General features: G+C 48.5%; 1 protein-coding gene across 4 annotated transcripts in view; it reads left to right on the top strand.

Moving 5' to 3' along the window:
- SYNE2 (spectrin repeat containing nuclear envelope protein 2) overlaps positions 1-16,221 on the top strand; it is a 293,618-nt gene that overhangs the window by 263,423 nt on the left and 13,974 nt on the right. For all 4 annotated transcript variants that reach the window (XM_077323895.1, XM_077323896.1, XM_077323893.1 and 1 more), the window contains 7 exons: positions 4,628-4,790; positions 6,484-6,671; positions 7,219-7,369; positions 9,378-9,560; positions 10,261-10,398; positions 12,062-12,256; positions 12,905-13,187. In XM_077323895.1, the coding sequence (XP_077180010.1) occupies positions 4,628-4,790; positions 6,484-6,671; positions 7,219-7,369; positions 9,378-9,560; positions 10,261-10,398; positions 12,062-12,256; positions 12,905-13,187 (1,301 nt within the window). The remainder of the gene's footprint in view (positions 1-4,627; positions 4,791-6,483; positions 6,672-7,218; positions 7,370-9,377; positions 9,561-10,260; positions 10,399-12,061; positions 12,257-12,904; positions 13,188-16,221) is intronic.

Raw genomic sequence — 16,221 nt, 5'->3', positions numbered from 1 at the left:
AGCGTCCTAAATACATGCAATGCATGCTGTTGTGATTTAAGGTTTGGAATACATGTGGATTCCTCGTATCTGATTATTCTCTGCAAGTTTTGCATGATCCAAGAGAGCCGTGGTTAGTCGTCTCCCTTTAAAAGCAAGGCCCAGGGAAGGGAGATGACTTCCATAGCCCTGAGAAGGAAGGTAACGCATTATGCCTTTTCCCTGCAGATACTTTTAAGCCACTTTAAAACTATGGGGAATCCTGATCACGTTATCTCCTTGGCCGTTTACCCCTCGGTGCAACCTGGGTGGGCTTTGAAATGTTTCTCGCTAGTTTGACGGCTCAAGGAACCCTCCGGAGACCATAAGACAGGGGTAGTCAACCTTTGCTCCTCCAGATGTCCATGGACTACAATTCCCATGAGCCCCTGCCAGCAAAAGCTGGCAGGGGCTCAAGGGAATTGTAGTCCATGGACATCTGGAGGACCACAGGTTGACTACCCCTGCCGTAAGAAACCTTGGGCTTAAGGCACTTGGCTTCCTGAAAGACAGTTTCCGGCCTCACTCAGTTGTTTTTCTGGGGTCGGAGTTCTCGGGCAGGAGATTGACCGGGGAGGGGGTTGATGAAAAGGCAAACGGCATCTGCGCCAAATGAGTTAATTAGATTGGGTCCGTCTGCAAAGATAATTAGCGTTATAAAATAAGCCGGGCAGACTGGAAGCACCATGCTGGGCTTTGCGTGTGGCCTGCAGTTGCCCTCGATGCTAATGACCACTTCCAATGACAACAAATTATTTGCATGGCAGTATTGGGACTGCCCCTTGACCTGAATAGCTCAAACTGGAGAGATCTTCTCTGATTTCAGAAGCTAAGCAGGGTCGGCCCTGGTTAGAATATGGATGGGAGACCACCAAGGAAGTCCAAGGAGTATGAGCAAGTAATGGCAAACCACCTCTGAATGTCGCTTGACTTCCAAACCCCATGGGGTTGCCATAAGTTAGAGAAATTGTTGTTATTGTTGTTAGGTGCGAAGTCATGACTGACCCATCGTGACCCCATGGACAATGATCCTCCTGGCCTTCCTGTCCTCTACCATTCCCCGGAGTCCATTTAAGTTTGCACCTACTGCTTCAGTGACTCCATCCAGCCGCCTCATTCTCTGTCGTCCCCTTCTTCTTTTGCCCTCGATCGCTCCCAGCATTAGGCTCTTCTCCAGGGAGTCCTTCCTTCTCATGAGGTGGCCAAAGTATTTGAGTTTCATCTTCAGGATCTGGCCTTCTAAGGAGCATTCAGGGCTGATCTCCTCTAGGACTGACCAGTTTGTTCGCCTTGCAGTCCAAGGGACTCACAAGAGTCTTCTCCAGCACCAGAGTTCAAAAACCTCAATTCTTTGATGTTCGGCCTTCCTTATGGTCCAACTTTTACAGCCGTACATTGCAACTGGGAATACCATAGCCTTGACTAAACGCACTTTTGTTGGCAGGGTGATGTCTCTGCTTATTAGGATGCTGTCTAGATTTGCCATAGCTTTCCTCCCCAGGAGCAAGCATCTTTTAATTTCTTTGCTGCAATTCCCATCTGCAGTGATCTTGGAGCCCAGGAAAATAAAATCTGTCCCTATCTCCATTTCTTCCCCATCTATTTGCCAGGAATTGAGAGGGCCGGATGCCATGATCTTCGTTTTCTTGTTGTTGAGTTTCAAGCCAACTTTTGCACTCTCCTCCTTCACCCGCATCAACAGGCTCTTTAGTTCCTCTTCACTTTCTGCCATTAGAGTGGTATCATCTGCATATCTGAGGTTGTTGATATTTCTCCCTGCAATCTTGATCCCAATTTGTGACTCCTCTAATCCCGCATTTCTCATGATGTGCTCTGCATACAAGTTAAATAGGCAAGGCGACAGTATACAGCCTTGCCGAACTCCTTTCTCAATTTTGAACCAGTCAGTGATTCCATGCCCGGTTCTCACTGTTGCTTCTTGACCTGCATATAAGTTTATCAAGAGACAAATAAGATGCTCTGGTATTCCCATCTCTTTAAGAACTTGCCACAATTTGTTGTGATTGACTGTCCTTAGGTTATTCTAAATTTTATAACTGCTTATACATTTATAGTAAATGTTTTTATGATTATGTTGTAAGTTGTCCCAAGCCAGCAATGCCGGGAGGGGTGGGATATAAATCTAAAAACAAGTAAAATAAAGTGGCAAAAAATGGGATTCCATATATTAGTAAAGAGTATAAGCTATTCGTAATGTGAACTGTGGCCTGAATTTTCTGCTGCATAAATGAAGCTGATACCTAATCATGAATTGGGGCACTCTTACCCACGGTGCTTAGCAGGAGAAACAAAATTCAAATTTGGCTGGTGACATTTATACATTGGCTGATGACATTCACTATCATTCTTGTCCTCCCTTTCCTTTCTTCCCTCCTTCCACTGTTTCCGGTCCATCAAGTAAACCAGAAAACCATTTCAATCCGCACAAGCACCCCTAGAACTACTTCCTGTAGCAGTGTTGAGGAGGAAGAAGAAGAGTTGGTTCTTATATGCCGCTTTCCCCTACCCCAAGGAGGCTCAAAGCAGCTTACATTCACCTTCCCTTTCCTCTCCCCACGACAGACACCCTGTGAGGGAGGTGAGGCTGAGAGAGCCCTGAGATTACTGAAGAAGAAGAGTTGGTTTTTATATGCCGCTTTTCCCTACCCGAAGGAGGCTCAAAGCGGCCTACAATCGCCTTCCCTTTCCTCTCCCCACAACAGACACCCTGTGAGGTGGGTGAGGGTGAGAGAGCCCTGATATCACTACCCGGTTAGAACAGTTTTATCAGTGTCGTGGCAAGTCCAAGGTCACCCAGCTCGTTGCATGTGGGGGAGCGCAGAATCGAACCTGGCATGCCAGATTAGAAGTCCGCACTCCTAACCACTACACCAAACTGGCTCTCTGAGGCCATCTTACCAAAGCCATCTGCACTTGGAGAGTTGTTGAAACAACCTGCATATATGTTTGATGACCTATGGCGGGGGGGGGGGAATTATAAGGAGAGGTGTTCTCCAAAAATGTGGGTCCCAGGGCTGGAAAGCACCAGTGCAGTGCGTAGACTTAGATAGGCAACTTGCACAGGCAACTGAGTCTGGGTTTTTTTATTGTATCAATTTTTTAAATTTATTTTTATTGTATCAGTACAGGTTAGCCACAATATAGGCTTGAAATGTTACAAACTGAAGGAGCCAAACAAATTTGTAACATTTGCTCAAGACAGAAAACAGTAAGAATTGCATGGAGTTACAGCAACAATCATACCACAATAAAAAACTGAGTGTCCTTCTGACGACGTGCTGAGCCTCTGATTGGCCCTCACTGGGAGACATTCCGCCAGTAGGGTGGCAGCAGTCCCCAACTGAAGGCCAATCAGAGGCTCTTCCCTGCCCCCCCCCCCTCTGCTCCTCCTCCTCCGTACCACTTCCCAGTACTTGGCATGAGGAGGAAGAACAGACAGGAGGTAAATGCATGTTGCTTGAGTTAGTGTTTCACATACTGAGCTGAAATTATTGTTGTTTTCCTGTTACTATGAGCAAAATTTGTATCCCACCTTGTCTGCCTGTACAAGGGCCACCAAGGAGGCTAACAATTCAAAACATACATGATAAAATTACAGCTTAAGCCTACTGACCTTTCCTCTTTTCGAAGAACCCCTGACAAAACCTGTTGGGAAGTTTTGGAAATTTCACTGAGTAACAAAATATATTTACTTGAGTTTGTACCATCAGCCTTGGAGTTATTTTTAAAATCTGGTCACTGTGAGAGGCAGGATGCTGGACTAGATGGAACACTGGTCTGTTGTAGCAGGACTCTTTTCTTGTTCTTAACTTGGAGGGTCACTACATCAGAGGTAACATATGTGTGGATCAGGAGGAAAAATCCAGCACAGTCGAAAAAGTGTGGAGTAGAGCCTGCTTATGCACTCTATGAAGAGCCTCTTGTGGCGCAGAGTGGTAAGGCAGCCGTCTGAAAGCTCTGCCCATGAGGCTGGGAGTTCAATCCCAGCAGCCGGCTCAAGGTTGACTCAGCCTTCCATCCTTCCGAGGTCGGTAAAATGAGTACCCAGCTTGCTGGGGGTTAAACGGTAATGACTGGGGAAGGCACTGGCAAACCACCCCGTATTGAGTCTGCCATGAAAACGCTAGAGGGCGTCACCCCATCATGACCCGGTGCTTGCACAGGGGATACCTTTACCTTAACCTTTATGCACTCTTGAAGGTGATTAAAGGCACAACGGATATGGAAGCAAATCATCTCTCCCTCCGTGTAGGTCTGCAAAACTACTTCTGCAATGCAAAACAGAAGGTCTTGGGTTCAGGTTTTACTATCTCTGGAAGAGTACACGCACTCGAAAGCTCACGCCTTGAATAAATTTTTATTGGTCTTGAAGGCATTATTGGACTCCGATTTTGTTGCGTTACTTCAGATCACCATGGCTACCCACTTGAATCTATCTCTGCTTAAGAAGATCTCAAGACAGAATCATGGGAGACATGTTTCCACTGGGAGTAGATCGTACCTGCCTGGGGGATCAACAGTCCAGCTCAATACTGAATATGGTTCCTGAACCCCATTTTATGGCCGTCTTGTTTCCTGTCGTTTACAGGGTGAAGAAACTGAAGGAGACTTTTGCTTTCATACAGCAGCTGGACAAAAACATGAGCAACCTTCGCACCTGGCTGGCTCGCATCGAGTCTGAACTTTCCAAGCCCGTCGTATATGACATCTGCAATGATCAGGAGATACAGAAGAGACTTGCAGAACAACAGGTATGTGTGGGGCGGCCCTCCAGATGTCCATGGACTACAATTCCCATGAGCCCCTGCCAGCGAACGCTGGCAGGGGCTCATGGGAATTGTAGTCCATGGACATCTGGAGGGCCACAGTTTGACTACCCCTGGAATAATAGATACTCTGAAAGAGACAGGTGGATAACAAGCAGCCTGGGCATAGTGGTGAAGAGCAGTAGCCTCTTTTCTGGAGAAACGGCTTGTGACCATGGGCCAGTCACGGTTCTCTCAGAGCTCTCTCAGCCCCTCCTGCCTCTCTGGGTGTCCGTTGTGGGGAGAGGAAGAGAAAGCGATTGGAAGACGCTTTGAGACTCCTTCAGATAGCCAAAAGCGAGGTACAACCACCCCCACCCCCCACAGCTTTTTACGGTTCCTTTCTTCCAACTTTGGGCTGTCATTTCTTTGAGGGGAATTCATTGACACCGGAAGTGGGGGCAACTGCAAGGACAGATAGTTTCAAGAGGGGATTGGATAAACATGGAGCCAAGTTCCATCAGTGGCTGTTAGCCCCAAGGTCTAGATCAGGGATTCCCAACCAGAGTTTCACAACCTGGGGTCTGTGGGAGCTATGAAAGGGGTCTGTGGTCTTTCCCCTCCTGCCTTAATGGACTTGGCCACGAGATAGGGAACAGGCTATCATTGTCCAGAGGCCTTGGTGGGTAGGCCATAGGTGTAAAAATCAAAGGGGGAGGAGTCAATTGTGACATGGTAGGGGAGGGATCCAGGCTGACTTCTCAGCTCCTGCCCTTCTTTCCAGCCTATGTGAGGCAGAGGTCCCGTCGCACAGGCGAGGAAAGGAGGTTGAGAGGGGACATGATAGCCCTCTTTAACTATTTGAAAGGTTGTCACTTGGAGGAGGGCAGGATGCTGTTCCCATTGGCTGCAGAGGACGCGCAGTAATGGGTTTAAACTACAAGTACAACGATATAGGCTAGATATCAGGGGGGGGGAAATCTCACAGTCAGAGTAGTTCAGCAGTGGAATAGGCTGCCTAAGGAGGTGGTGAGCTCCCCCTCACTGGCAGTCTTCAAGCAAAGGTTGGATACACACTTTTCTTGGATGCTTTAGGATGCTTTGGGCTGATCCTGCATTGAGCAGGGGGTTGGACTAGATGGCCTGGATGGCCCCTTCCCACTCTAGGATTCTATGAGTCTATGAAAGGAAGTGAAAGGAGGGGAAAGAGTATAGGTGGTGATGTCACTTCTGGTGGCATGTCACTTCCGGGGTGTGTGGCAGGGTGCCATGGTCAGATGACATCACATCCGGGGGTCCTTGAAGCCAGAAAATGTATTGCAGGTTCAAAAGGTTGAAAAGGGCTGGTCTAAATGGAACACTCTGTCTCGGGGGGTGATGCTCTGGGTTCTTGGGGGGCAACTGTAGGAGGGCCTTGTGGAGTTCTAGCACTGTTGATGGACTGCCTGATCCAAGATGTTCTCGCAGCTTAGCTCCAGGACTCTCTAGGACAGGGGTAGTCAACCTGTGGTCCTCCAGATGTCTATGGACTACAATTCCCATGAGCCCCTACCAGCATTTGCTGGCAGAGGCTCATGGGAATTGTAGTCCATGGACATCTGAAGGACCACAGGTTGACTACCCCTGCTCTAGGATGTTCTTTCTGGTCCTGAGATGTGACCACCTTTTTGTGTGCCTTGTTGTTTGCTCAACTTTGTAGGATCTCCAGCGCGACATCGAGCAGCACAGTGCTGGAGTGGAATCAGTGTTCAACATCTGTGAGGTTTTGCTGCACGACTCTGACGCTTGTGCCAACGAGACTGAATGTGACTCCATCCAGCAGACCACCAGGAGTTTGGACCGCCGCTGGAGGAACATCTGCGCCATGTCTATGGAGAGGCGAATGAAGTGAGGGGCCTTCTCTCTCTTGGTCGATGTGATGCTTAATTTATACATGGTGGGAAGTGGCACCAAGTCGCAGCCGACTAACGGCAATCCCCATGGAGTTTTCAAGACAAGAGACAAACAGGTTGTTTACCAATGGCTGCCTTTGCGCAGACTTTCTTGGTGGTCTCCCATCCAAGTACAAACCAGGGTTGACTCCATCTCTCTCAAGATCCTATGAGGTCAGGGTTACCTGAGTCATCAAGATACAGGCAGTGGATGCACAATTGCTATGAGCCTCTTGTTGCGCAGAGTGGTAAAGCAGCGACATGCTGTCTGAAGCTGTCTGCCCATGAGGCTGGGAGTTCGATCCCAGCAGCCGGAATCATCCACTGCAAATTTGTTTCAAATGTACCTTCTGTACAGGCTGCAGAACTGTGCTTTTTGGTACAACATCCATGGTTGTCTAAGATTGGTTCAGTTAGTTGAACAGAGTGCAAAACAGTACACACATTTTACACAAAGGGGGATTTGTTTGTGCTGAACCTATAGCTGCTTGTTTCTCCTTCAGGATCGAGGAGACTTGGAGATTGTGGCAGAGGTTTTTAGATGACTACTCTCGCTTTGAAGATTGGCTGAAGACAGCAGAGAGGACAGCAGCCTGTCCAAACTCTTCAGAAGTGGCCTACACAAACGCCAAAGAGGAACTGAAGAAGTTTGAGGTGAAGTCCTCTTTTGGCTATTCCCCTGCCTCCACAGTATGTTTTTCCTTCTTGGTTTCTCACTTCCCATAAAAGCATCTCCCCACCACCAAGTTGGGACACCCTTGAGATAGGGAAACACTGATACATGCAATCTATAAATGGGAATATTGACATAATTAAAAACTGGGGGAAAGTATTTTTCTTTAATCTTTAAAGGTGTACGATTGCTCTTCCACCTAAAAGTGCTGAAGACACTTTACAATAAAGGAGTAAAAGATGGCAAAGCATAAAAACAGTTAAGAAAGCAAGAGAAGCCATGTTGTGATCAGGCCAATGGCTCATCCAGTCCAATACTCTGTTGCACAGTGGCCAAAACCTAGGTGCCATCAGTGGGGCCAGAATTCCAGAAACCCTTCCACTGTTGCCCCCCCCCTCTCCCCCAAGCACCAAGAATACAGAACATAAGAGAAGCCATGTTGGATCAACCCAATGGTCCAACCAGTCAAATACTCAGTGGCCACAGTTGTTCCCCAAGCACCAAGAAGACAGAGCATCCCTGCCCCAGATGGAGTGTCCCATCTAGACCTTGGGGCTAGTAACCACTCAAGGACTTCTGCTTCCTATGTTCATCCAGTCCCCTCTTGAAGCTGTCTATGCTTGCAGCTAAAAGAATAAGAAAAAGAAGAGTTGGTTCTTCTATGCCGCTTTTCCCTACCCGAAGGAGGCTCAAAGTGGCTTACAGTCGCCTTCCCATTCCTCTCCCCACCACAGACACCCTGTGAGGGAGGTGAGGCTGAGAGAGCCCTGATATCACTGCCCGGTCAGAACAGTTTTATCAGTGCCGTGGCGAGCCCAAGGTCACCCAGCTGGTTGCATGTGGGGGAGCGCAGAATCAAACCTGGCATGCCAGATTAGAAGTCCACACTCCTAACCACTACACCAAACTACACCAAACTGGCTACCGCCACATCCTGTTCCAGTTAATTCCAAGTGTGCATTCCTCTTTGGGTGAAGTACTTCAATTAAAACATTCATTTTAAAGCCAACATACACCTGCTGGGTTTTGTAATATGTTTTAATTGAATAATGCTTTGTAATATTTGCTTGAGCAGCTTGGGGAGGGCAGGAAGCATCTAAATCACAAAAGAAGGAAGAGGCTGAAACACCTCCATAAAGTTCAGAGGTCCTCTTTTGACCTCTACTGCTTTCCCTATTGTGCCAAGATATTATTATTATTATTATTATTATTATTATTATTATTACCCACCACTCTCAGCAAGCCGGCTCATGGCAGGTTACAGAATAAAACAATACAATCCCCTAAAACTCCCCTATATATATATCTGGGAAATTGTTACAAGCTAGATCTGCCTACTGTGCATTAAAGGTAAAGGTAAAGGCATCCCCTGTGCAAGAACCGGATCATGTCTGACCCTTGGGGTGAGGCCCTCCAGCGTTTTCATGGCATACTCAATACGGGGTGGTTTGCCAGTGCCTTCCCCAGTCATTACCATTTACCCCCCAGCAATCAAGCTGGGTACTCATTTTACCGACCTCGGAAGGATGGAAGGCTGAGTCAACCTTGAGCCGGCTGCTGGGATAGAACTCCCAACCTCATGGGCAGACAGCTTCAGACAGCATGTCGCTGCCTTACCACTCTGCGCCACAAGAGGCTCATAGCAATTGTGTATTATTTATATGCAATTAGCATTGCTTTTCTTGGCCAGCACTCCGTTCGTCCTCTGCATGCACATGCACATAAACTGGTGTCAAGTCACAGGTGACTCCATGGGGTTTTCAAGGCAAGAGTCATTCGGAGGTGATTTGTCATCACCTGCCTCTATGTGATGACCCCGGATTTCCTTGGGGGTTTCCCATTCAAACACAAAGCAGAGCCGACCCTGCTTAGCTTCCGGGATTTGAGGAGACAGGGGTAGCCTGGGCCGTCCAGGTTGAGGCTGTGTGTCCCACTCTTGCTTTTATCAACCGGGAGATCTAAAGTGATTCATTTTCTTTTACGCTGCAGGCGTTTCAGCGTCAGATCCATGAGCGTCTGACGCAGCTGGAGCTAATCAACAAACAGTACCGGCGGCTGGCCCGGGAGAACCGCACCGATTCCGCCAGCAAGCTCAAGCGGATGGTCCACGAGGGGAACCAGCGGTGGGACAACCTCCAGAAACGCGTGGCAGCAATTCTGAAGAGACTCAGGGTGAATGCACATTGGTGGCACCAGGGGCAGTGAAGCGTGCTGTAGGGCAAGGACCCAAGAGACCTTTGGTTGAAAGTAGGGACGGGCGACTTGGTTCGGATAAGCCGAAAAATACCCAAATGAATGCGGATTCGGGTACTTTGCAAACTTATCCAAACCGAATTGCCTATCCCTGCAATTTAAACAGGCCAGATCAGGCACTGCCTGAGAAAGGCGGGGGCCATTTAAAGGACACACCAAACAGCTGATGCGACAGCATTAACAGCTTGGTGGGCCCTTCAAATTTAAGGGCCCAGTGAATTTAAAGAGCCCACCAAGCAGCTGATGCTGTCATATCAGCTGTTTGGTGTGCCCTTTAAATGCCTCCTTCTTCCAAAGCTGCTTTCGTAGCCATGCCCTCTCCCTCCCGCCCTGCTTTCTTATCCATGCCCTTTCTCTCCCACCCTGCTTTCCTAGGCATGCTCTCTCCCTCCCACCCTGCTTTCTTAGCCATGCCCTCTCCCTCCCACCCTGCTTTCCTAGGCATGCTCTCTCCCTCCCACCCTGCTTTCCTGGGAGGGGCCTTCCCTTGGCCTCCATTGGCTCCCAGTCTGACGGCTGCCAAATGCACGAAAAAGGCATGTCACGCAATCACAGGCTGAATGAGCCAAGCGACCCCAAGGGTGGTGTTGACTAACTCTGTCCCCCGGTTGTCCTATAGCACTTTACCAGCCAATGGGACGACTTTGTGGGGGCGAAGGACAGCATCCTGGTGTGGCTGACGGAAATGGACTTGCAGCTGACCAACGTGGAGCACTTCTCAGAGGGCAACTTCGAGGACAAAATGCGGCAGCTGAATGTAGGTAGCATTTTTCTTAATTAGCAATCGGAGGAAGCTGCTTTGGAGAATCACAGAATCATAGAGTTGGAAGGGGCCATACAGGCCATCTTGTCCCACCCCCTGCTCAATGCAGGATCATAGAATCATAAAATCACAGAATCATAGAGTTGGAAGCAGCCATACAGGCCATCTAGTCCCACCCCCTGCTCAATGCAGGATCATAGAATCATAAAATCACAGAATCATAGAGTTGGAAGCGGCCATACAGGCCATCTTGTCCCACCCCCTGCTCAATGCAGAATCATAGAATCACAGAATCATAGAGTTGGAAGGGGCCACACAGGCCATCTAGTCCCACCCCCTTGCTCAATGCAGAATCATAGAATCTTGGAGTTGGAAGGAGCCATACAGGCCATCTAGTCCAACCCCCTGTTCTACGCAGGATCAGCCCAGAGCATCCTAAAGCATCCAAGAAAAGTGTGTATCCAACCTTTGCTTGAAGACTGCCAGTGAGGGCAGTCACTATAGACCAGTGGTTCTCAACCTTCCTAATGCTGTGCCCCTTTAATACAGTTCCTCATCTTGTGGTGACCCCCAGCCATAAAATTATGCAAGGGCTCTTTCACAGACCTTAAACCGAAACTGACCAATGGCGTGAAGATCCATTGTTCATGACTGTATAGAAATTGGTTTTTGTCCGGGGTTTCTCAGTTCAGTTCTGCCTCTTGTCCCACCATGCCGATCTTGCTCTTTTCTGCTGCTCCGGACAGACAAACGCTCTCTCAATCTACCCCACAAGGTGTGGATGGCGCCCCCCCTGGCCAAGCTGCTTGCCCTGCCGCGACCCCTGTGAAAGGGTCGTTTGACCCCCAAAGGGATCCCAACCCCCAGTTTGAGAACCACTGTTCTATAGACCTTGGCGCAAACGGTAACCAGCTGATGCTTCTACGGCATAGCAACACACAACCTTCTTTAGTGACCAACATGAAGAAAAAATATTATGGTTCTAGTACAGAAATCCCCAACTTGTTTGAGCCTGCAGGCACCTCTTAGTAGGGCAGGCTCAGCCTCAAAGGGGCTGTCCCAAAATGTCTGCAGGAGACAGAGCCAGCCACAAAATGCAAAGAAGATCTGGGTTTTTATACCCTACTTTCACTGCCCAAATGTGTCTCAATGTGGCTTACAATCACCTTCCCTACCTCTCCCCACAGCATGCACCCTGTGAGGTAGGTGAGGCTAAGAGAGCTCTGAGAGAAACTGCTCTGTAAGAACAGCTCTAATAGGACTGAGACTAGCTCAAGGTCACCCAGCTGGCTGCATGTGGAGGAGTGGGGAATCAAACCTGGCTCACCAGATTAGAAGCCGTCACTCTTAACCCCTACACCATTTGGCCAAGGGAGTATCCCCAAGGAGAGTTCTGGAGAATGGATTCAGGATCTAAAATCTGCATAGTTGGGACAGGATACAATTTTAAATGGGTTGGCAGCTCATGGAAACCATTGATCTTTTCAGTAGGATGCAGTTTGTCTCGCTTGCTAGAGCCATCTGAGCTACCACCTGCCTACCAGACAAATGCTAAGGTGGTAAAGCGTGTTCTTCCTTGACTTCTGCTTATGGCATGAACTAATCTCAACAGCGGCGTCCTGGTGATGTGAAGCAGCTGCTCCTTTCTTCCAAATAGGGTTTCCAGCAGGAAATAACCTTGAACATCAACAAGATTGATCAGCTCATTGTGTTTGGAGAGCACCTGATTCAGAAGAGTGAGCCGTCAGACGCGGTTCTGATCGAAGAAGAACTGGTGGAACTCCACAAATACTGCCAGGAAGTCTTCGGCCGCGTCTCCCGATTCCACCAAAAGCTGACGTCCTGGCACCCGGTAAACATTGAACACAACTTTATCTTGAGCAGCGGCTCAATCGTGGCTTTAAACCTCCCTCTGCCAGCCTTCAGCAATATTCTGCAGTTAATATTCACTGAAGTCAGCCCTGTATCACGCACCAACCCTGGGTTCGGTTCCTTATGCATGGGGAGTGTTATAACTGCTTCTAAAACTGTCCAACTGTGTTTTAAGAGCATTATTAAGCATTGTCCACTGCCCTGAGCCCACTTCAGCAGAGAAGATAGCCTATACATTTATTTATGTGGAACACATCTACTGGCGCAGTCCCTATAACAGAAATGATAACGGACATGACGTCTGTTGTCCAGCTTCAGGGATCATGCTAGTAGATGGCCCACAGCGGTGCCAGAGCAGTGAGACCCAGCAATGAGGTCTGCTCATTACTCTGGCACTGCCGCCAAATGCACATGCTCGCCTGCCAACCCACTAGCCTGCTGGAAATGCAGGTGAAGGCAGCTCCAGTTGGCCCAGCTCTCCTTGTAAGTGGCACCAGTTTCATGAATGGGAAAGGAGAAGAATTCTCCACCCATGAAAAAGGAGGAGGTGAGTCTCTCTCTCTCCCTCTCTCTCTCGTAGAAAGGTAAGAAAAGTAGGAAAATGTCTATTTACTGTTTGTTTTTTAAGGGACTGGAAGATGAAAAAGAGGCCTCTGAAAACGAAGCCGATGCGGAAGATGCCAGAGGTGTGCAGACCGATCCGTGGCACAAGAAAACCGTCCAGGAGGTGCCGCCCTCCCCGCAGTCCCTCTGCCACCTCGTGCCCCCCGCAGCGGGTCACGAACGGTCAGGCTGCGAAACGCCTGTCAGCGTGGACTCCATCCCACTGGAGTGGGACCACACCGGAGACGTGGGGGGCTCTTCCTCTCACGAGGATGAGGAAGAGGAGCCGTACTTCAGCGCTCTCTCAGGTGAACCCCCGTCCTCCCCCCCCCCCCCCCCGTGCCTGGCTGTTCTTAGCAATAACATTAGAAGAAAACTGCGCCTGGCTGGATTTATCAACAGAGAAGCAGAACTTCTGTCCTGTAATCTTTTTTTGTACCTTTTTTTAATTGCTTGAAGTATACACAAGGCATTTCGATGTGGATTCACCCTCCTCAGTTCTATCCACTCAAAAGCATGTGCGTGTATCTATGGGCAATGGAGACCCTATATATCACATTTTTCACTAAAAAGCATATAACCTGTGTGTGAAATCTGTGGGCTCAAGGAAGCCAGGACCACTGGGAGTTCAATCTGCTCTTTATTGTGAACTCAGCATGATGTTACAAGAGGCAAAACCGAACTGAGAAAACCCTGAAAAACCCCAACATATACAGTAGAAATGCTTTAGGATGCTTAGGGCTAATCCTGCGTTGAGCAGGGGGTTGGACTAGATGGCCTGTATGGCCCCTTCCAACTCTATGATTCTGTGATTCTATGGCCTGTGTGGCCCCTTCCAACTATGATTCTGATTCTATGATTCTATGGCCTGTATGGCCCCTTCCAACTCTATGATTCTATGGCCTGTATTGCCCATTCCAACTCTATGATTCTATGATTCTATGGCCTGTATGGCCCCTTCCAACTCTATGATTCTATGGCCTGTATGGCCCATTCCAACTCTATGATTCTATGATTCTATGAAAACAGTGGATCTTCCCAACAGTGCATGCTATTGGTCAGTTTCGGTTTGAACAGACTGGATCTGGGGGGCGGGATCTAGCTGCACGTTGGTCAGTTTCATTGCCTGCTTCGATCCTGCCTCAGACCTCAAGCTCAGTCCTCGGCAGAACTACAAGCACAACACTGTGTCTTTGGGCTACAGAGACCCTGTAGGTAACAGTTTTTCACAATGACAGTACTTCTAGTTCCTTCTCAGGTTACGTGAGTGAAAGTGTTATACCTGGTTTACTTCAAGCAAATTAAAACCCCAAAAGACTGCAGGCAAGAAAGTCTGCTTCTCTATTGATAAATCCAGCCGGGCAGTTTTCTTTGTACATTATTGTTTATTTCATAACTGCTTCTCCCAGTTAATTTGTGATATATTCAATTGGGTAGCCGTGTTGGTCTGAAGCAGCACAATAAAATCAGAGTCCAATAGCACCTTTAAGACTAACAAAGATTTATTCAAGGTGTGAGCTTTCGTGCGACGAAGGGTGCTTGCACTCGAAAGCTCACGCCTTGAATAAATCTTTGTTGGTCTTAAAGGTGCCACTGGACTCTGATTTTATTTTGTGATACAGTTATCCTTATCAAGCAGCTAGAAATTATGTTAGACCTCCCCGCCCCCCACCACCCCTTTAAAAAAATCCCACATGCCACACTTCAGTATTTAACTCTGGGGCATGGAATTGGGGGCACTGTGGGTGGGCAGGTAGTTGTGAATTTCCTGCAGGGGGTTGGACTAGATGACCTTGGCGGTCCCCTCCAACTCCTTGATTCCTAGATAAACAGCCACTGAAGCCATGTCCGCTGGCAAGCTTCTCATCTGGGCACCTCAGTGAGGTCTGTTGATCATCCTGTGGCAGATTTCTGGATGTACCCCTTCAGGTTGCATGGTGAGCATGAGCTTTGGGATGCTCACTGTTAACAAAAATTTCTCCCCGCAGATAGAAAATTAGCATCCCCAAGGAAAGCGCAGTAGCCAAGGAGCCAATGCGGTGTAGCAGCTAGAGCAGGGGTGGCCTAACAGTGGCTCTCCAGATGTCCAGAGGCTGCAATTACGATGAGCCCCTGCCAACAGAGCCAATTGCCAGAGGCTCATGGGAATTGCAGTCCATAGGCATCTGGAGAACTACCGTTTGGCCGCCCTTGAGGTAGAGTGTCAGGCTAGTATCAAATCCCCACTGCAACCGTGGAATCTCACTAGGTGGCTGCGGGCCAGTCACACATTCGCATCCTAACCTGCCTCACAGGGTTGTTGTAGGGAATGAAATGAAGGAGCGGAGAATGATATAAGCCGCTTTGGGTCACAACTGGGGAGGATGGCAGAGTTTACTGAATAAAATAATGATAACCTGGATGAGGAAATTCTCAAACGGATGATTTCCTCGTCATTTTCTGGCCGTGGGACAGTCGAGAAGCCCCTTTGCCGAAGACTCTCGGGACACAGCCAGAAATGTAGTGGGCGTGTACCATGACCGAGGAATGTATAATGCAGGGGTTGTCAAACTGCGGCCCTCCAGATATCCATGGACTACAATTCCCATGAGCCCCTGCCAGCGTTCGCTGGCAGGGGCTCATGAGAATTGTATTCCATGGACATCTGGAGGGCCACCCCACACATACCTGTTGTTCTGCAAGTCTCTTCTGTATCTCCTGATCATTGTGAATGCTGGCAGGGGTTCCTGGGAATTGTAGTCCATGGACATCTGGAGGGCCACAGTTTGACTACCTCTGGTGTAATGGAATGGCTTTGCATAGATCCCATGGTGTGGATTCTGATTTTGTCCCCAGTTTCATTCTCCAGGGTGATTTCTGGGGGCTCTAAGGCAGACTGTAGCTAGGATAGGAAGTGAAGAAGGGGGAATGGTGCATACATGCCTTTAGAATGGAAAGATATCCCCCTCCCCCCAAAAAAAATCCTGTGCATTTTTTAGAAAATCCCCCCTGGGCATTGTCACACATTAACCCCACCAGATCAGAATTCTGACCTTACTCCCTTAAAGATAGGCAATCAGGAGAGGAGGGGAGAAAGAATTCAGGGTTACGTTTCTACATCTGTTCTTTATCCTATCTTACCTTTCTTCTTAAGGGATAATGTGGAGGGGAACAGCATAGATAATTGGTGTAGTGGTTAGGAGCATGGTCTTCTAATCTGGCAAGCCAGATTTGACTCCTCACTGCCCACATGCAGCCAGCTGAGTGACCCTGGCCTCGCCACAGCATTGATAAAGCTGTTCTGGCCAAGCAGTAATCTAAGGGCTTTCTCAGCCTCACCCACCTCACAGGGTGTCTGTTGTG

The sequence above is a fragment of the Paroedura picta genome, chromosome 2 (assembly GCF_049243985.1).
Source record: "Paroedura picta isolate Pp20150507F chromosome 2, Ppicta_v3.0, whole genome shotgun sequence".
In the NCBI taxonomy this organism is placed as follows: Eukaryota; Metazoa; Chordata; class Lepidosauria; order Squamata; family Gekkonidae; genus Paroedura; species Paroedura picta.
The sequence above is the reverse complement of the archived record's forward strand: the minus strand, read 5'-3'. Positions and strand labels throughout refer to the sequence as shown.